The following is a 21,737-nucleotide window of genomic DNA, read 5'->3' as shown; positions in this document are numbered from 1 at the left end:
TTAAGGGAGAATTTTGCATGGCCTGAGCTGTGAAGAGTAATTTGGCGAGCAGGGGATAGAATTTCCCTTTGCCTTACTGTCAATCTTTCGTTCAAAATAACATAAACCCCCCACCGTCAAGTGTTGTCTGCAGAACTGTGCAAAATTTTGATTTAATTGAGATAATTCAATTGAATGAATCGAAATTCTCAGTTTAATTTGATTTTTGATCAGGTTTGATTTAGTTGGGTTATAATTTTTGAAAATTTTAATTTTATTCAATTTTTATATTAAAAATAATCTAACTAATCGAATCAACCGAATTTCAAAATAACCTCATTTTTAGACTTGCACTTTCACACTGAAAAAGAAAAGAAGAATAACAAAAGAAGGGAAAAACTGGCCGAGTCTCTCATTCACCTTCGCCTTTCGTCTTTGTCATTATTTCCCGTCAACCCGAATAGAAGAATCGAGTCTCTCTTAGCCCTATTTACCTTTGATTTAACCTTTCTTCCATCTTCGCCTTGACTTTCATTATGCCTTCCCCTTTTCCTTGGTCTGTCGTTTCGTCCTCGTCTCATATCAACCCTAATAGAAAAAATTGAGTCTACCCTAGATTCCTTCACCTTCGATTCAATCTTCCTTCCATCTTTGCCTTAAACTTTTATTTCGCCTTCCCTTTGCCTTCGCCCATCATCTCTGTCTCCCGTCGACCCAAACAACAAATTAAGTCTCTCCTGGACCTCTTTGCCTCCAATTTGATCTTCATTCCAATAAGCAACCCACAAATGTGAGTTTTGCCTTTGTTATTTTTGATATTTTGTCAGTTTTTTGGTTTTTTTTTTCTGTTTAGTTTGTTTGGATTTGTTCAGTCTATTTTTTTTTATTTTTGTTTGATTTTTTTTATTTTTTATTTGTTCTATTTTTTGGTTTGTTCAGTCGATTTGATTCGATTTTTTTTTTTTTCAGAATTTTGATTTTTTCTATTTATGCATTTTGGTTTTGTATCATGTATGGAATTTCATATATTACATATTAGCACGAATGTGTAGCCTAGTTGGTAAGAAGGCCTTCTTTGTTTTTTTGGGAAGAAAAGTCGAATTTCTTTAATTGTGAAACCTACTTGCAAGAATAGACTAATTGTAATGTGGAGGGTGACTTCATAGGACCTACCAATGTGCATGTTGATGGGGTTAAGGTGGTTGACTCACATTCTCGAAACTAACTATGACTCAAGCAAACCTTAAGGAGTAGTTCAAGTGGTGTTAGAGTGAGAAAGATTTTAAGTTGAACTAACGTTCAAACCATGAAAGCATGGGCATGTAATTAGTTGATTTAAGTGGTCCAAAATCCGTTTATTAAACCAAATTCTTTCAAATTATAACCAAATGACTATATGTTTAAAATTACCCAAACCATAGCTTAGCAATTTAGGCGATATCGACCATAACAATTAACAAGAATTAAGGGGGAAAAAAAAAGAAGCAAACATACTAAGAACAATGATTTTTTATTTTAAAATAAAAAATTAAGAGTTGCTGATCATACTAAATTACTCAAAGTTACTAATTAACATGGTTATAAGTTAGGTAAAAAAATCGAGGATATTTATTATTATTTTTTTTTGTTATGTACCATCACGAGCGCCCCTTACACACCAGCTCCACAATCCATAGGAGAGTAAATCAGAGATGTATCCTATTGTGGCTAGGGTTCAAACATGGGATCACGATTGAGGGCCGATTGAATTATATCTCGGCAAGACCGTTTCCATGTCTTCCTTTGCCACTGGGCTATGCCCTTAGGGCAAAATCGACGATATTTTGATTGCTTCAAAGGTTTGACTTAAATTTATTAAACTAAAAATTATGAATTTGTTATTCAGTAAATAATCAATTAAAATTTATAGTTTTACTACCAAAGAAAAAACTCAAACAATAAAAAACATAATTTTATTTGGGATTTGAGTTGACGAGTGGTTTGGCGGACTATTAAAATTCAAAACTTAAATCAAACCACTTTAGGCGATTTTTAAAATTTTCCAAACCATAACCAATCACTTTTTTTTTGCGTTTTGACGATTTAATGGTTTGGTTAGTTTGAGAGGCTTGTTTTTTTCGTTTTCATCCCAACATGAAAACACCAAAGTGAGGTTATTTATTACTGCCACAACTACCATTCTTTACATGTGAAGTCTTACCTAATCTACGTGTGTAAATCAATGTGCATGGATTCATAAAGAACTGATCGAGTTAAGCTTGGAACTCTTGTGATACCCAAAAATTAATGGCTCAAACAAGACATTCTCTAGTAATAAAGCGCCTTTAAGGTGTGTTTGATTAAAATTATTTTTCCATGAAAAATGTCACATTAAGGAAAAATTTTCCATACTTGCATGTTTGATTACTTAACATTTTTCATAGAAAAATTGCATGGTACAACACATTGAAGCATGTTTGACCCATTTTCCATAAAAAATGGAACTAGAGGGAGGTGAGAATTATTTTCCATAGAATTAGAAAATATTTCCCTTTTTCATCTTTTTTCAATCAAACACACCCTTATAGTAATGCTACAGAAAATTGCTATACTACTTGTAGATGGTAGAAAAAAAAATGTCTATAAAAAGATGGGAGTTTATTTTCCTTTTTCATATTGATTGTTTGGCATTGATTGATTTTTGATGATGGAATATCGAATTGTTCATTACAGCATTCCTTCGATTTGAGCATTTGTAAAAAAAAGGCGGGATTAAATTCTCTAGTAAAGTCTTTGACATCAATATAATAAATAATAAATGCATGTAAATAATGAGTCTCGTATATAGATAGATAATTTTATTTTGACCAAATTGAACTGAAAGTTTGGTCGATTCGATTATTTTAATTTTTTTCAAAAAAGAGATTGAATCTAATTGAAATAATAAAAAAAACTCACATTTGAAAATCGAACTGAACCATTTTACAAATTGAACCAAATTGAAAAACCAATTTTGGTCGATTTAATTCGATTGTTTCGATTTAATTTAAATTTTGCACACTCCTATCTAAAATTGTCATTCACAAATTGCAATTGATTTTTTTATATAATATAATTTTTTTTAAATTTTAACTTTACTAACACTTTTATTATCTTTTGATAAGTGTATATACTATTTTTTAAACAATATAGGTAAATGATATTTAAAAAAAAAATAGTTTTAAAGTTTAACTTGATTTTTAACATAAAATGAATAATTTTCTTAGTTAATAAAGTAGAGAAGTGATTTATGATATACACATGTACAAAAATTAAAAATTTTAAATCAAATACTTGTTACTAAGAACAAAACAAGTAAAATTTATAGAACGGAAAGCTCGAGATAAGGTAGAGTCAAGCAAGAAACTTGGTTGACAAGTCAAGAGGCTAGTAACAGGTCGCTATATAGGAGAACTCGCACTTTCAATTCAGGAAATATCAATTGGCTTGAGCCTATAGAATAAGTAATTGTTGAACTTGAACAAGCAATACAAGGATTGAAGACTGAAATAGTTGTCTGGGAGAATCTTTGTTGTTTAGGAGAAAAAGTCTACAAGGCAATGCACAGTTAAAAGGCGTGTAAGGATTTTTCTTGCGCGGGCGTTTTAATACTTAAGTTAGAATTAACCTTCATGATGCTATGAACAAACAGATAAAATTTGCCTCGAGAGGAGTATGGGTAATTTCTTTAGATGCACAAGCACGTTAATTATGCGTGTGAGAAGTTGAAAGGTTAAAAAAAATTCATAAAATGTCAAGTTGGTGGGTGTTTATACCTTGGTGAATGGGATATGTAACATGCATGTACGAGGAGTGCAATTAATTGTCCGAGTTAAGTATGAAATAGACTTGATAAGAAACCCTTTGAGGAGTAGTCGTTCGGGAGAAAGAGTGCCTTGAGGACAAGTCATTATTGTGCGACCCAATGATAAGGTAGAAGGTTCCTTTGAAAGAATTAAAGACAATTAAATGGTTGATATCAATTATTTAAATTTTAATTTTAAGACAAAATTTATAAACAAAATAATTCTTGGACGTAGGTGATAAAATAGTTTAAAAATTAATTATTATTTAAAAATTATAAGTTCAAATATGATTAACACCACACTTTATTACCAGGTTTTACAATATTAATATTTGGTGTTATGGATAATAAAATAACCAAAAATAAAGAAAACAAAGGAACTGGCGGGGTCGTGCACACCACGAAGGCGAAAGCGCGTGGAGTCTCTAATTGCCTCGTAAAATGAAGGCGGCTATGAGTATTTAAGAGAGAGATAGAGATAGAGAGAGAGAGAGAGACTGCATCTCTGAACATAAATTCATTGCTTAGCCGAGAACGCATCACACAACACGACAAAACTTAATACTTTTACATCATAAAATCCGAAAAATTGGGAAATACTGATCCAGTGGGGGTGATGTGAGAAAAGGCCATTAAAAAAAGATTTATGACTCGTATGTTTGTTGCTATTATGATGATGATGATGCTGTTGGTGGGTTGCAGATGGCTGCACTAGCATTCAAGAACCAGAAACTGGGAAGAAGGTAAAGCGACACGCTCATATATACGTAGATATATAGATATAGATACAGAAGCCGAGAGAGAGAGAGGAGAGGGAGAGAGGTATTTTCTTTGTATCTTTCATTGCTTATGGTACTTTTTTTTTCCAAATTTAAAGGATATATTATATACGTACATGCAAGAGAAAGATTACATGTTTGTATTTATTTTGTAGTGGGTTAAAGTTCATGTATGTTGTATATCTGTTTTGTCTGTCTTTGATTTGTAATTGGGAGCCTAAGATGGTGAGGATGTTGTTTGTGACTATTGCTGGGGTTTTCAATTTTGGGGAGAGCTGCATGAGTTGCTGATTTTGGAGATTTATCTGTTTTGGGTATTTTATATCTTTCCCTCTCTTGTGAGGTTCTGTTTCCGGGTCTGCATGTTTCAGAGGGTTTCTCTTTCAGAAATGGCTTTTTGTGGGTAATGTTACCTCCTGATAATAGTCCTTTGATGATAGCATCTGCGTTTTTTTAGGCTGTCTTTTTTCTATATTATCTGTGTGTGTTGATTATGTTTTTTCCTTTCTTTTATTTGATTTTTTCTGGGAAAAGGGGTTGGGGATCAGTAATTCAGTTGGCATTCTTCTTTGATCTGTAGTGTGATTGATTTTTAGTATGCTGTTCTTGGTGGGCATGTTTTCTTTATATGAGTGAGTGTTTGTTGATAACCTAGATCTATGCGAACAAACTGAGTGAAAAATGTTTGAGCGTTACAGAATTTGGTCGGAAACTTGGGGTCAATGAAAGTGAAATGTTAGGACTGATTTCTCACCACTGCAGTTTTAGTTGTCTGCAAATGTATATAGTCTAACCTGCCTATATATGTGTTTTTCCATGTAGAGTCATCTGGCGAACTTTGACTCTGCTCATCCCTTGCTGGGTGGAAAATTGTTTTGGTTTAAGTATTCAATTCGTGTGGAGAAGTATTGACAGGAAATGCTTTTGTCTCTACTAAGTACTACGTGACTAAGTCATTATCATAACAACATTCTTGGATGCCCAAGATCTTTGATGTTCCAATTTTCCTCTCTTGGTAATGCTGGATTCGTTTTAGATTTGTTGGTTTGGGTAGAGGACCCTTGCATTTCTTGCAATTTGATGCCCTGATTTTTTACCTGAGCTACTGCTCTTATTTTTTACCTGAGCTGCTGCTCTTATTTTTTACCTGAGCTTTGATAGTATCACTGCAGTAAACACTAAAGCTGGATTTTGTTATTTGATGAGCAGGTAAGCTGAACACCAGTTGAGGTCTCTCTTTTTTACCACTTTCTGTGCAGCAGAATGCTGGACTCTTGTAAGAAAGATGCTGATTTAAGCTCTACCCAGTTAATGACTCCACGAATTGCTGATTGTGCATCTTGGTGGACTTCTACTGCATCACAAATTCAACAATCATCTTTAACTGAAAATTTGAGCTTGAAGATGGTTAGTCCAAATCAGTATGGACACAATGCAAATCAAATTAGATTCCAATTTCAAGATCAGGACTCATCATCAACTCAATCAACTGGTCAATCTTACCATGAAGTTGCTAGTGTAGGGGAAAGCAATCCTTGTGGAAAAGCTTTAACTCCAATGTCATCTGGTAAGCATGTCCATTATCCTATAACGGTTTTTATGTTCCAGTATAATGATTATTGATGTGCAGTGTAGAAGTTAACTGAAATCGCATAAAGAAAGAGTAGGTAATCTTGATTAATTTTTGTGATTGCTTCATCATCAACTCTTGCAATTGCTTAAGATGCTAATTTTCAATGGTTGAATGAAGTGATAGATGTCTTTCAAACTTCCTCTACTATGTAAGCAATAATACAGATCAAGTTCTGTTCTTGCTGTTGAAAGATAGGTAACAACCTTTTAAGGGTTAGAGACTATTATATGATCAGTAATTGTGTCCCGTCTGCCCAAATGGCTCATGTCCCAGTCTAATGAGATGGTATGTGGATCAATAATTCACCCATTTGGTCTCTCTTCCTCTTAAAATGGAGCTTGAATTGGTACATGATAGAGCACGTGCTGTCCTACTTGTAAGCCATCATCATAAGGATCCTCATGGCACTTTCTTAATTTAGTCCATGAAGCTTTTCATCAAAGTGTTCTGCTAGACACTGATTGAATCACTTTGTCTTAGTCAAGGGAAGTCTTAGCTCATGTTTCCAATGTCACCCACTTCTCATAAGCTTGGTCATGGTGTCGTTTGCCCAAATGCTCTGCTGTTTCTAGCTTACCTTGAAGGGTGCTCGATCATGAGGTTGCTTCACACATTCTTTGTCAGCCGATTCATGCTTACTGAGCATGACTGCTATAATCTATAATTGTTGGATAACTTTGACAACCAGGGAAATGGAGTGCTTTAGGGATCCCCCTTCCACATTAGACCTACGGGCAGCGGCAGAGCCACATGTGCATATGCTTGAGGGGGCACAATTACACATACAAGTACATGATTTGGAAAACTTTTTTAAAATTGCCCCTACTTAAATATATAATATGGGACAATTTGTAAATAAGAAAGAAAGCCATGAATAACTAAAAAGAGGAAATAATGAATTATTATATGACATTTAAAATTTTTTAGGACCACAAAAGAAAAAAGAGCATGAAGATATGGGGTACTTGTTATAAGTATAAAAAGATAACTCCAAAAAATGACTAATAATAATAATTTTTTGTTTCCCTTAAAGTATAAGTTTATTTTATATTATTGAAGGCTGAAATTAGCCAACAAAAATAAAAATATGGGAGAAAGAGAGAAAAAAGAAGAAAGTAATAAAATGGGAAAATTTCTAAGTGATTGAAAAAGGATTAAAGTTCTTCTACCATTTTTGGCAAGATTTATTCTAGGTACATAACAAATTACTGTTTTTATTATTTCATTTCGTATTAGTCATCTTTGTGTTAATAATGATAATAAATATAATTCTTTTTTTACTAACTAATTGTTAGTCTTTGAATTAGATTTATATTGAAAATAAAATTTATTGTTTGTTTATAATAAGTTTACCTAGTGCTACAGTAACTGTAGGGAAAACATTTTCAGCAATGAAAATAGTTAAAAATTGATTGCGCAAGTGAATGAATGGATGGTTAGATGAATGTTTTCTTGGTAGCATACATTGAAAAGATGTACTTGATAGCATTGAAAATAAGTTAATGATTTTACAATGCTTTCAAAACATGAATCTCTTCGGAACTAATTGTGAGATGTATCTCTTTACCATGAAATATTAGTAATTACTTTAATTTTTATATTTTTTAATTTTTTTTATTTCAAACCTAAAATAAACGGGATCATCAAGGATAATTTGTCCTGCCCCTGCTGAGCTTGGGTCTTGGATCCGCCATTTCCTGTAGGGATTGGCTTAGGGTTTAGGTCTATTTTATGAAGAGTTCATCCGTCCTCCCAAGACAATCTCCACCTTGATTGATGATAGGGAGAGATCTCACTACTCGGATATGTGTAATCCATTTAGTGCAAGAATATATGCGACCCACCTCTGACCTCTTATATCACAAACCATGCTTCGATATTCTCAAACATGGTTGATCTATTTATGAGATAATGATGCCCCTACTTCGCTGTCTCCACTATGATCATAAGTTGGCCAATAACGGAGTAACCGTTTTGGTTTCACCTCAGCAAATAGTGGCTCAAAACTTTCAGCTATCTAGGCCTGTCTCTTTCTTCTTCAGCCCCATGCAAACTCAATGCTTACCTCCACACCTCAATGGCCCTGCTAGCCTGCTCAGGCCTTGACCATCTCTGCATGTATAACTCCGTTGGAGTCTCACAAAAGTTGGTTGAAATGCTAGCTTCTAAGAGTTGTCCCTAGCTATCTCTCATGCTGTGAAATCTATGCTCTTTGTTTTTTTAGTAATAGGTGTCTGATGCCATTGTATGAATGGTCACATTTTTGTCCATGGGTGTTCTCTCTTTTGCTGGAAGTTAGAAAATCAGACAGCATATGTTGAGACAGATAGCGTTGTAGGGCATCATACAAAGCTAACTATTATTTTCAGTGACAAGTAATGAAATAGATCTTTTTCCACTTTGTTTTGGCAGTAAAGAGATAGCATGAATGTAAATGCATGTAGATACACATATATTGTGTATAAATTTCAGAGCCATTTGGTGTTTGGAAAGGCTATATATTGAAAAGCTTACTAAACTTAACATGGAAAACCATACCATGGACTTTTTCCATTTTCTACTTATCCTTTTTAGCAATTTTAGCATGGTGCTCAGATCAACTTCCTGCTTGAACTTTCTGCAGCTTTTCTTTTTTCCTTTTCGCAATGAATTTGAAAACTTTGTTGGAGTTAATTGGTGGCACATTTGAATTTATATTCTTCCTTGAGGTTTTTTTTGGCCCTCTTGCTATTAACATGTGATGCTGCATGACGAGCTGAGTATCAGGTTTATTGACCATTCTTTTACTCATTTAGGATATAATGAAACTCTTGGGAGGTTTGAAGCTGGTCAAATCAAGTCAACTTTATTGATGGGTTCTCAGGACTGTGTTATGCCCCCCTCACAAGTTGATTATAGACCGTCATTTGTAAGTTTAATATTAAGTAGTATTCATTGTAAGTTGATTTTTCATTTTGTCATGTCTAAGGGAATGTTGTTTGTGTTTCAGGCTTGCATTCCGTTCTCCTACACAGATCCATACTATAGTGGGTTACTGGCTGGTTATGGGGAACAGGCCATGGTTAGTCAATACGGAATCTCCTGATCCATTTTCATGTTTTAAATGAATCCTAGTTGCAGTTTAGTTGAGTTTGAGTTGGAACTTGAAGATAAAATAAGTTGTTTACTCTCTGTTTGAATGTGATCCCGTTTCTGGTTTCTAGTTTCAGAACCAAAAATTCATGTTGGCAAGCTGATTTCTTGTTTTGGTTCTGAGGCAATTGGTCCCAAAATGGGTCATTCTTCAGAACAAGTTATAGTTGTTCTCACTGTTTTAGAAACGACTTAGCTGGGTAACATCAAGTGTAACTTAACCATAGGCATACAAAAAAAATCGGGACCAGTTTTATGTTGTGTGTTCCTGCACCCCCCAATCATCTTTGCATCCCTTTGATAATCATCTTGCTGAAGCGCCTGTTAGAGCTTTCCACACCTGTTACCAGGTTTAGATAGCCTAAGACATTTGTTCACTTGATTAAGGGCCCACCAATCACCAATGCATAATTGGGCTGGTCACTAAGGCGAAGATCACAGGTGATGACCTAAAAATTGTCATAAAAAACCTATGTGATGCAGCCTGGAGCATATCCAAGTTTCTGCTATTGGGCATGTGTTTTGGGAGATTTTAGTAAGTGTATTGTGTTTGTTTTGGAACATGTATTCTGATTGCTCAATGTTAATAGTTCTGTATTAGGTGAGATTAATTTGAATTGTGATTATGCTAACTGAATCAGGCATATGGTTTTTGGGGAAGTTGGTAAGTAGATTGTATCGATTTGGGAATAAACTTCAGTTCTTATCAGGTGGTCACTTATCAATTTTGTAGGCAAGCAAACTATAACATTCTATTTTAGATGAAACAGATAGTAGCCAGATTTTTACCTTGTGATGATGCTGGCCTAATTTGATTTCTAATGATGTTTTTTTTTTAGATTTATCTGTAGCATGGATTTCTTGTGGTTGGGGTTTTGCCATATTTCTTTTAAAATTTTGTGTGGTTGAACGCCAGTAAGAACTTTGTTTTGCTATTGATGAAGAATATAGGGTCTTTCCAGAAACAACAAAAACTAAATACAAACTATATGTTAGAAGGAAATTTCAAGAAGAATTAGACGGTCTTCAATACTGTCTTGGACTTTCTGCAACTTTGAACAGTTTCAGTTTGTTGCAATGTTAATACCTTACACAGGTATTGTGTTATTGTTTGAAGCTCTACATTGCTCATGGTGGCCTTTGAGCTCTTTAAAGGCTATGGTGGAAATAAGCTAGTTGAAGTATAAGCCTACCATCAGTGTAGACAATGCCCTTACCTTCATTCTTGTTGGGGTCAAAATGACTGTTCTTCAACAAATAAAAAGTCAAAAGGTATTATTTCACTTCAGGATAGCTGATATAGCTTGAAAACCAGCTTTTTCTTTTCCCGGTTCTAAAACCAATACAACCAAATACATGCATGATCTTACATTCTGTCTCCATAACTTATTCCAAGATAGAATTTACAAGATACATTTTTAGTTTTCGAGGACAGTTTTGGAGCCAACACTAAAACCATCAAATAATGCTTTGTTCCCAATGTGAAAGTTGTGTTGCCATGTACATGTTGGTTTCACAATATCAACTATGTGATGGAACACGACACGACCATATCAATTATCTTCATTTAAAGGTATCTCATGAAACATTTTCATATGAAGATGGTGTTGGAACTTTATCTCATCATTTCCTTGCTAGAGGGTTGTGTCAAGAAGGGCATCTGGTGTAAAGTCTTGCCACATTGTTCTTTTGGGTGGATTTTTATTGTCAATGTGATTTTTAGAAGTCAATTCACATTGTTCTTTTGCATGGATTTGTATTTTCCATAACACATGAAACTACAACATGTTAAGTGGGATTACAGCCCGATGAGTTCATTCTTTATAGTTGAATAATTAAGAGCCGATTGGTATTGCTGTGAAAGATTTTCTACTTTTGTTAACAGGAAAGATAAAATGACTAAAGATGCATTTGGTGAATGCTTTTGACAGGATTTTGTAGGACAGCCAGTTTGCAATCTATTCTAAGATTATGTATAGTTTCTGAAATGCCAGAATAATAAGAAATCAATTCAATCAAACAGAAAATATGTTTTCAAACTTTTTAATTTTTTCTTTTAGACCTTGAAAAGCTAACAGATAATACTGAAATGATGCAAAAAGAGGCCCTTTTATTGTTTGTAATGGTGAGGTAGGTACTGTATTCCCTGTTTGTTTTTGTTAATAGTTGACTTCTATACTGATATACTGCGTGCCCTGTTAAGTGAGGTAGCTTTTATTGGAAAATGGAACATACTTGTCTTGGGCTTCATTTTCTTTAAGCAGATGGTAATGTGGCTAAGCATGTTAAGGTAGGTTGATTCAAAGAACTATTGGAACGATCTATTTCTGCAACTAGCATAGAGATGAAGCATAATCCAAGCAATCTGATGCTGTAGCATCATTGATTTCATTCATGTGCTCCTTGTAATGCCTGCAACTTGAATAGGCATCTTGGGCTTCCCCAGGTACCCTGTTGTCTGTAAGAGTAAAGTCGGTGATGCCATTCATCCCCCAGATCAAAAGTACTGTTATTTAACTTTGCTTTTCTATCTTCATTTGCTTGATCACTTCTTCTTTGTGATGGCCATACTTTGTTATGCTAAACTCTGATATCCTCCAGCAGTGTTTTGTTTTCTCTGCTTTACAAGTACTGATTTACAGTGTTCATGCCTACCTTTATTTTACATGTAAAATTTTGCAGATAAAAAATAAGATGCTTCAAATGGCTATAGTTACTGTAATCTGCACTAACAAGGCACCCGCCACTACCTCCTCTGGGACAACATGGTTGCTCTCGTATGAGCATTGCATTATGTGGATGCCTAATTTCTGACATCCTTTTTTGTTGCTATATGAGAAATGTGAATTTGTGCTTCTGTTTTTGTGTGGGTGTTAGTTTGATGAAGCAGGGTAGTTGTCCGCCACCAAAGTTAGTTTTTGTGATCTCCCATAGTTAAAATATATATGGAGAACTATGCTGTTCTAGTTGTCTTTTTCTAATTCTTCTTCAGTTAGAAGATTTACTTTGTCCTGCTGCAGTCAGTGCTGTTTTACAATTTCCCAACTGATCTTTCCTTTTAAGACCGGATGGAGAATTTTGTAAAATGAAAATTAAAGCACTTCAGATATGGTATAATTGCTCTTTCTGCAGTTACAGGCACCCACTACTATTGCATCCTCATTTTGTTGATTATCACATCTTATTCACACTCATTTGGTTGACTCGCTTTCCTATTAGTTAAAGATAATGAATGCATCCTCCTGTGTTTGTTCTAGTTTGTGTTGGTTTCTGTCAAGAAAGACAAAGCAGGGGTGGGGAGCAATTTTGTTATTTATTGATGCGGTCATTGATCAAGACCCAGCCCAAGGTTGACCCGACCACGCTGGAACAATAGTGCCAAAACAATATTTTAATACTTTATAAGTTGTAGGATTCTATTTGATTTAGGATTTTACTTCATATTTGATTACGATTTATTTCTATTAGGATTCTAGTTGACTTTTACTTAAGATTTATTTCTATTAGGATTTTAGTTGAATTTTAGTTACGAATATTAGATGGATTTGGATTAGCCAAACACTATAAATATGTCTAGAATCTAGAGTTTATAATCAAGTTTTCTCAATACAAATTTCAGCAACCTATTTGGGTTTTCTTAGCAAAATAGTCTTGTTTTTGCATCTTCTTAAAAGCTAAGTTTCGGCCATTGAAATTTGTTCTTTCAAGGGTTTATTTTGGTGTATTTTTTTTCACACACGCCACATCTTGCGTCATTTATCGAAGGCTACCAGCACCTTCTTAAGCATTAGCATGTAGTCTGTTCCTGCAGATTTTCAGAGATAAAAAAAAAAAAAAAAAGTTGAGGAAGAAGTATGCCATCTAATTATGTTTTTCCCCCGAATCTCTTTACTTGCACCTCCATTTGTTCTTATTCTCTGCTCTTCTCCAATCGAAGTTTTTATTGTTGTCAAGTTTCATGTTTCATATGTGGCCATTTCTTTAACAAATTATCACATTAATTCTTATTTGCTATAACCCTAAGATATTATTCTTACCATAGGGAAGAAAGCATAATATATGGCAGGTCTTAAATTAATTACCTCAAAATTGGTGGTCACAAGGACTCTGGTTTTGTTGTCTTGGACACGGTTTATGACGTGCTAGTTTTTCAACTAGTTTTTCAACACTGCAGTATTCATGGTGTTCAATTGCCCGATATCTGTTTTAACTGCTTCCTCTGATGAGATACTTACTGGTGAATTGTTGCCAGATTCCTCATCCCCAAATGATGGGGATGGCACCTGCTCGAGTGCCACTCCCGCTTGATCTTCCCCAAGATGAGCCCATGTATGTCAATGCAAAACAATACCATGCAATTCTCAGGCGGAGAGAGTATCGGGCCAAGCTTGAAGCACAGAACAAACTTTCAAAAGTTCGGAAGGTGTGAGCCTTCTTTTCCTTTATTTCTTGTTATCTAATCATAACTTGCTTACTGATATCCTTTCTGAAACCCCTCAGCCTTATCTCCATGAGTCCCGTCACCTGCATGCGATAAAGAGGGCTAGAGGGTCTGGTGGACGATTTCTCAATGCAAAAAAGCTCGAAGAATGCAAACCGTCCACCCCAACCAATGGACGAGATGAATCAGGCACGTTGCATCTCCACCTGACCTCCAACTTGTCGGATTCTGAAGCTCAGCTGGCCGAGAACTCCAAAGAGGGTGCATCAACCATCTCTTGTTCTGACATCACAAGTCTCTCCATCAGTGAAAACATCGCCCGTCAGCAAGAGTTGAGGTTCTCTGTGTACCCTGGTGCTGTTCGGGGGGGCGCCACACAGTGTGGGAACCAGCGCCGCTATCTCTCAGTCCACCACTGATCCTCCCGCCGGCCCAGAAAATTTGATCAGCATTTCATTTGGATTGATCCAAGAATGTGAATGGGAATGCTGGTGAAATAGGGAAGTCATCCTTGGCTCTGTTACTTGGCTTTGTTAGATTCTCCATTTCTTATTGACTTTGGGCTTTCGTGTGGAGGTTTAAGGTTTACTTGGTGATAACTTGACATTCATGAAACTAATCTTTGTATGATTTAAGCAGAGGCTGTGAAATGACAAAAACTTCATTTGCTTTGGTGTGTCAATCCTTGCTTCATCAGCTTAATACACGATGAGCCCTAAGTCTGTTTTTCAAGACTTGCTCCTTTGGCTATGAAGACAATGGGATAATGATTTTTAGTCTTCTCAATCAGTCCATGTCGATTTGTGTGGGTTTTGTTGCTCGCGTCGGGTAACTCTTATGTTGTTCGAATCGGAATGTCAGGGGTGGGTCCCACACTCCCATACGACCAAGTGGGAGTATTAAATCTAAAGAGGCGCAGGAATAAGAAGCATGCACATTCAATTTTGCATAATATAAGGTCAGAAATGTTATCTAGGCATTTATTTGTGACACTTGAGGTGGCATCATCATATAGGAGTACCACAAATGAGTGTTTAAATAACATTTTTAATAAACAATATTATCATAAGCAGGCTTTGGCGAGAATCAACTCTAGCAGTAAAAATTTGTTTTTAGGAACTTCTTTCTTATTGGGATAATTTTATGTTTTTAAGCCCTATTAAAATTGTGACTTTTTTTTTTTTTTTTGGGTGTACAAATAAGCCGCTCGCTCACGATATTATAATTAGGGTGTAAAGGTAATTTTTACAATAATTAGGGTGAAAAGGTAATTTTGAGATTTGCTTAAGGGAAATTCTATTGGGAACCCGTCAAATTACTCAATATAACCCGTCGTACTGAATTTTTATTTTTACTCTTTACAACCACAACAATTACTATTTACAACCCATAAATTCCCAAATATGCCCTCACAGCCGCACCAGCCACACCATTTCAAACAAACCCTAGCAATCTTCTGCCATTGTTTTGCGAGGAAGAAGAAATCGGACTGAAATCAGGTACGCCTTCTGTTCAATTTTTAATTTCTTCAATAATCGCACATGGCGGCATCACCATCGGCCGCGATGGCAGCCACCATGGCCGCCATCATCACCACCGACCTCCGCACCGCGAGTTGCGGGGGTTTTAGAAACCCCCTTCCCCCACCCTGGCGGCGACGATGGCAGCCACCATGGCCGCCATCGTCAGCCGCGAACCTCCGCACCGCGAGGTGCGGGGGTTTCAGAAACCCCCTTCCCCCATCCTGGCGGCGACGATGGCAGCCACCATGGTCGCCATCATCAGCTGCGATGGTGGCGGCACCATCGCAGCTGACGATGGCGGCCATGGTGGCTGCCATCGTCGCCGCCAGGGTGGGGGAGGGGGGTTTCTGAAACCCCCACACCTCGCGGTGCGGAGCCATCTACAGACCTCGGTGCGGAGCCATCTCAACGAGGTGCGGGGGTCCGAACCCGTTCCGGGTTCTCGAACCCGCAATTCCGAGTTGGAGAAACCGGAACCAGATTTATTAATAAATGTATAATTAATAAATAGATTTATTAATCTATTTTTTTAGTTTTGTGCCATTTGAATTTTTTTTTAAATATCATTGATTTCATATTAATCTCACATGTTATTTTTTATATTAATTATAATTTTATATTTCACCTTTCTAATAAATCTAATTATTATTAATTTTATTATAAACAATTTTATTTTTCATCATGCATTTAGACATTTAATATAACATTCTTATATGAATTAAATTAATTTTGTAGTAGATTATTATTATTTTAAAAATAACTAATATGGTACATTCATTTATAGGTATGGCACGTACTCGAGGAGGAGGAGTAGAGGGAGCTCGTCAACGTCCGACAGCTTCCACGAGGAGGAGGAGGGGGGTAGAGGGCCATGATGGTCATTCTGTAGCTGATACATCTATCTCAGAGGCGCATATTTCTGAGCAGCCAGGTACTTTAGACTCATCACCTCCTAGTGCTCCAGAGCAGCCATCTACTAGTGCTCCAGAGCAACCATCTACTAGTGCTCCTGAGCAGCCATCTACTAGTGCTCCGGATGATACTACTGAACTATTTTTGGGAGGCCCTGAAGATTCATCCATTTTAAAGAGTTTTAAAAATCATGTTGCTGTTAGCATATGGGCCGGAGAGGTAAGTGATTATGAAAATAATTTTACATTTAAAATAATTATTATAATGTTAGTAATTATTTTATTATTTTTATGTAATAGGAAAGATGTGTATTAAAGTGTAATAGCCATGGACAAAGAATTCCTGATTGGCCATTAGCAAATCAGCAACGTATTTATGATATTGTTGTAAGATCTCAGTTGGCACCTTTGATAGAATCCACGTATCGATTTGTAAATCCTACAGTTGTGTCAGCCTTTTCAGAAAGATGGCAACCTGAGACTAACACATTTCATCTACCATTTGGTGAGATGACACTCACGCTAGATGACGTTGCTACTATTCTGAAGATACCAGTTTCTGGCAGCCCTGTATCAATCCCTCATTTGACAGGTAATGAAGCTCAAAATTTACTTTGTCGTTTACTTGGGGTCTCAGTAGTAGAAGCAGCAGGCCAGATAGCCGAGACTCAGGGATCGTATGTGAAATTAGATTGGCTAAGAAGAACATTTATGAACGTACCAAATTCAGCTCCGGATGAAGAGATGTACAATGCTAGTAGGGCATATTTGTTATTTTTATTATGTTGTACATTATTTGTGGATAAGAGTGGTAGCATGATTTCGATTTCCTATCTTGCATTGTTGAAAGACTTGAGTATATCTGGTACGCATGCATGGGGGGCTGCTTGTTTGGCATATTTATATAGGCAGCTGGGTATCACGAGTAGAAGAGATGTCAAGGGAATATGTGGATATTTAATATTACTTGAGGTAATAATTTAAATTTTATTATTTTGTGCATATTTTTACTATGTCTTTTCATATGTCTTAACAATTATTTACATTAAATGGATACAGGCTTGGATATACGAACATTTTCCATTGACTAGAAGTAAACATAATTTATCATATACTGACGAGTTGCCTAGGGCTCATCGCTGGCTTCTTGTTCGTGAGTATGATTCTTTGCAATCTTTGCGAGAGCGACTTGATGACTTAACTGAAGATCAGGTATTCTGTTCACATATTATATTTTGTAACTTAATATTGCTCATCATTGAAATTCTAAAACATGTGCAGGTCATATGGACACCATATAGGAGGTATCGTACACAACACCCACTGCATGAGATTGCGTTCTTCTCTGGATGTCTTAAGTGTGGAGGCGTGATTGAGCCATATCATCCGGAGAGGGTTCTGCGACAATTTGGGCATAAGCAGAATATACCTCCACCTCCATTATCTCCTATTGAAGCCAAGCGGGGTAGAGCTACGGCAACATATAAGGTAATTTATAATTTTATCAATGATAGTTGGTCTCGCTGGGATTTTCACTTATTGCCAGCACACCGCCGGGGTGGACTTGCCCTAGTGCCATGGGAGTGCAGTGAAGACTACTTGGCATGGTATCATCGCATTACACATCGAGTCATACAAAATCCTACAAATAGATCTGGATTTGACAGAGGTGATCGAGATAGAGTGACTCTTGCTGATGTGGTAAGATTAATTTTGTAATTGTAATTTTTTTAAGTATATTATGTTTAATTTTTTATATTTAAAATAATTGTGTCTTGTAGTGCATCATGGCATCACTGTCTCCTCTTAGGCAAGTCATATCAGGTGGATCCACTCAAGATGTAGATGCGTGGAGACGGGCATGTCTTCAGGTATATGATATTTTGACTATTCGTACTGGGTCTTCTTCTACTGGGTCTTATGCATATACAGTATTTCGAGAAGTGCCTTCTAGTATGGTACGAACACCGACGGTGGTTACATCACATTCGGCAGTAATTATAAATCCACCACCTACGAGTTCAGATCCACATCATCCAGCCCCAAACCCCCCTCAAGAGACAAGAAAAAGGACTGATAGAGATTAATTTTTTTTTTTTGTAATATGAGACTATTTGTATTTGCTATAGTGAGTAGAGTCTTATCTATTTGACTATTTCTGATGAGGTTCGAATATGTCGCTAAGATATAAATGGTGCCAACCCTTTTCTGTTTGGATTTAATTTTCTTAGTTTATTTAAAAATTATTTCCATAACTCGAATAGCTAACCACGTTATCTTAACAAGTAATTTTATTGTTACTAACAAAACTTATTTTAAATATTTATATGTGATATAAGTGATCTATAAAACAAGATATTATAAACTTGTTTATATCAGACTCCTTTATATCATAAACTTTAATTATGGGTCAATTAAATCAAATATATCTTGTGTGAAGCAGGTTTGTGAATAGGAAGTATATAAAACAAGATATGAATAGGAAATATAAAGCAGGTTTGTGAAGCAGGTTTGTGAATTATTTTGTGCAATATAATTCACAAAATAAAATGCAAAAATAATGGCAAAAAGCATAGAAAGGCTCAGATATGGATAACAAATCACCACTTAAGTAACTCCAAAAATAAGACCACTAAACCCAACGAAACCCAGCCCTGAATCGCCCAACTGTCCTCCTCTCTCGGCCAAAAGGATGGCTATCATACGTAATAGACTGGGTTTCTCCATCTCTTGAGCAAATGGGCTTATGCTCATTTCTCCTCTAAAGAGATAGTAAATGGGCTTATGGACTTCAAATTGGACTGCCAATAAGTGATGATATGAGTTAATGTTTCAATCACGGGCTGGAAGCCTATGAAAATTAAACTTGCCCGAAAAATCATCATCGCCTGAAGCCTTATTTGGAAACACAATCTAAGAATAAGAATCATGTGTCAGATAAGTCAAAAACTCCCTGTGTTGCCACATCTTGACCTACTAGAGACAAAAATGCTTGAATTCTGGATATGTATGGCGTTTCCCAATCACGTGCATTATCATATCGAAATCTGTACCAATTCAGTGCGACGGGAGGAATTGGTGACCTTGGCTTAAGGAATACCTAATAAATGACATATGCAACAAAAATTATTATTAAAACAAACATATGAAATCCACAATATAAACAAATAAATACCAAAATAAGTAAGAATACCTGCACAAAATGACAATCATTCACAAATCCTATAGTAATCATCATGTGCTGTACTGCTGGAGGAGGGATCGATCTGAGTGGAAGATATGTAAGACACTGGATCCGTGACAAATGCACCAATACGACATTATATTTTGAAGCAACTAAATGGCCCATGTCAGGTAAAGTCATTCAATGCTCGCACGGTGCAATGTTATCAAAGCAATATAATATATGTAGTAACTCATCCACACGCATTTCTGATCCATATAATTGCGTATACATCGCATGAAAAGATTGCAACTCTCCTATCAGACTAAAACGAATATCTCTCCAATTGTGCTCACTCATACCAAGTAACCCTGCTATCGCACGAAATCTACAATGTCCATCTAATTCTACATCGACAATACTATGCAAGAACGATTGTATTTGTGGTGGGAAACAATCATCATACCCCTTGAGTCGGTTGGTGTTTCTCTTAGATATCCATGTTGTTAGGGATCTACTGTCTTGACCAGATTGAACTATTTCAAATAAGGACGGATCACGTTTGGTGGATGTATCAATCTGAATTTTCTTCTTCGATACTGGCTTACCCTTCGTCCTAACTTTCATGGTTGATGGTTGTAGTGAAATTGTGTCTGGATTAACTATTTCTCTCAACTTTTGCTTTAATACTTGCTTCACTGGCTCCGATTCTGAATAAAACATTTTATATATACTCTCTATTTCTAGCTCAATCGTTACCTGCGATGACACACCATCATAAGCTGACTGCACTACCTGCAACCTTATCCAATGAGGATGCACAATTAACAAAGGAATTGGCCGTCCTTGTACCATGAACTCTGCAATTTCATGTGCACAAGGTAAACCATATGTGCTTCTAATCACACATCCACATGAAACTTTGTCTATCCCAATTTTATGAGCAAGTTGCGACTGCATTAATACCATATTCAATGCACTTCTCGATATAACACCTCGCAATTCTCTAAAAATTGCTGGCTTGAAGTTATGTTGCACCAACATTAAACTTTTTTCAAACGACCCCTTAATCTCTACATGTTGTAACTCAATTAGACTGTTGATAATTGTCCATGATGACTCTAAGTCACCTTGAGAAGATCCAAGATGTCTCTTCAACTTTGCATGTGCACTCTCAGCCCTGTTCGTAGTAACGTTGCCAAAATGCATTATTCTATTTGTCCATGCTGCAACAAATTTTTCCTTATAATCATTCAACCATGTCTTTCTCAAATAATTAAGTGCGCCCTCATATGCATAGTACTCAAGTGTTAACTCATACAGACGACGTTCATATTCATCCTCAGTCGATGCAAAAACAACCAGGTTCCAACTTAACATAAATTTCTCCCATGTCTCCTTTCTATCAAATAATTTTTTACATTTGGCAAGCACATTTTTTGATATATGCCACCTACACAACAAGGTGCTCGTGGTTGGAAACACTTTTTGTATTGCATTCATTAATCCCAATTCTCTATCGGTTACAATTACTCCTGGATATGTATTATGAGTTATTAGACTCTTTAATTTCTCCACTGCCCATGTGTAATTATCCTCATATTCATGATCCATAAATGCGAAAGCAATAGAAAAAGTTAGCTCAGTTGACGTCACACCAACGATCTCTAGCACTGGATACTTATATCTATTAGTTTTGTATGTACAGTCCATTATTAACACATGGGGAAATGTTTTAAATAACTCTATAGCCATCGGATGAGCCCAAAATAAGTCTGTGATACAATCTGATAATGTATCACTTCTATACCACTCCACATAATTACAATCTTTCAATTTTTTCATCAACTGTTGTATTTGGGATCGACCACCTTTATCCATGACTCTATATCTTTGCCGTGCATTATATATAGTTTTGATGGTACTCACATTTTTTTTATCTTCTGCCTTTAACGTCATTAAAATATTTCTTGGCTTCACAAGATTGTTAGACATTGTTATCATAATTTGTTTCTCTTTCTCTATAAGTCGGCCAGCATATGAATGACCCTCAAGTTGAGCTGCTGGTAAATGATTGTGCAATCCACATACAACTTTCAATATCCAGTGTTCATTTGATAATTTAACACCAAGTAACTCAAATGGACAACCACACTTTTTAGAACCTGTCGTCCTACGATTTGTTTCTTCTATTGTCTCATCTCCTTTTTTTGATGATTTATACTTTCCACTCCGTTCACAAGCAAGACGAACTCTAGGTTTTCTTCCTATACCCCCAGATTCAGAACCCTTTATAACAATAACTATTCCATTTTCTTTTCCAACTGTCTTAACCCATTCAATCAGTGTTTCC

The 21,737-nt window shown here is 36.0% G+C and overlaps 2 protein-coding genes across 6 annotated transcripts; both read left to right on the top strand.

The window, feature by feature from the left end:
* The first annotated feature begins 4,364 nt into the window (after window positions 1-4,364).
* Window positions 4,365-14,469, top strand: LOC127795189 (nuclear transcription factor Y subunit A-3-like). Of its 5 annotated transcripts, none has more exons than XM_052326708.1 (6): window positions 4,365-4,545; window positions 5,791-6,148; window positions 9,010-9,122; window positions 9,204-9,275; window positions 13,599-13,769; window positions 13,847-14,469. In XM_052326708.1, exons 2-6 carry the CDS (start codon window positions 5,845-5,847, stop codon window positions 14,204-14,206), a joined length of 1,020 nt encoding a protein of 339 aa, XP_052182668.1. In that variant the 5' UTR covers window positions 4,365-4,545; window positions 5,791-5,844; the 3' UTR covers window positions 14,207-14,469. The 5 variants fall into 5 exon arrangements, with proteins under 5 accessions (XP_052182668.1, XP_052182670.1, XP_052182672.1 ...); XM_052326710.1 differs by having other exon boundaries at window positions 4,365-4,624; XM_052326712.1 differs by lacking the exon at window positions 4,365-4,545 and adding an exon at window positions 4,594-4,654.
* Window positions 14,470-16,096: 1,627 nt separating this feature from the next.
* On the top strand, window positions 16,097-18,428 carry LOC127794848 (protein MAIN-LIKE 1-like). Its single transcript, XM_052326104.1, has 6 exons — window positions 16,097-16,441; window positions 16,522-16,813; window positions 17,072-17,193; window positions 17,281-17,433; window positions 17,503-17,922; window positions 18,003-18,428. The coding sequence occupies exons 1-6, from the start codon at window positions 16,097-16,099 to the stop codon at window positions 18,306-18,308; spliced, it is 1,638 nt and encodes a 545-aa protein (XP_052182064.1). The 3' UTR covers window positions 18,309-18,428.
* The last annotated feature ends 3,309 nt before the right edge of the window (window positions 18,429-21,737 follow it).

The sequence above is a fragment of the Diospyros lotus genome, chromosome 2 (assembly GCF_014633365.1).
Source record: "Diospyros lotus cultivar Yz01 chromosome 2, ASM1463336v1, whole genome shotgun sequence".
Taxonomy (NCBI): Eukaryota; Viridiplantae; Streptophyta; class Magnoliopsida; order Ericales; family Ebenaceae; genus Diospyros; species Diospyros lotus.
This window is presented reverse-complemented; position numbering and strand designations above follow the sequence as displayed.

Bases quoted from the DNA above. Each gene is read 5' to 3' on its own strand.
- LOC127795189 (XM_052326708.1), top strand. From the start codon at position 5,845: ATGCTGGACTCTTGTAAGAAAGATGCTGATTTAAGCTCTACCCAGTTA. The intron at 6,149-9,009 runs GTAAGCATGTCC...TTACTCATTTAG, and splicing joins TTTAACTCCAATGTCATCTG to GATATAATGAAACTCTTGGG. The intron at 9,123-9,203 runs GTAAGTTTAATA...TTTGTGTTTCAG, and splicing joins TTGATTATAGACCGTCATTT to GCTTGCATTCCGTTCTCCTA.
- LOC127794848 (XM_052326104.1), top strand. From the start codon at position 16,097: ATGGCACGTACTCGAGGAGGAGGAGTAGAGGGAGCTCGTCAACGTCCG. The intron at 16,814-17,071 runs GTAATGAAGCTC...CATTGTTGAAAG, and splicing joins ATCAATCCCTCATTTGACAG to ACTTGAGTATATCTGGTACG. The intron at 17,194-17,280 runs GTAATAATTTAA...AAATGGATACAG, and splicing joins GATATTTAATATTACTTGAG to GCTTGGATATACGAACATTT.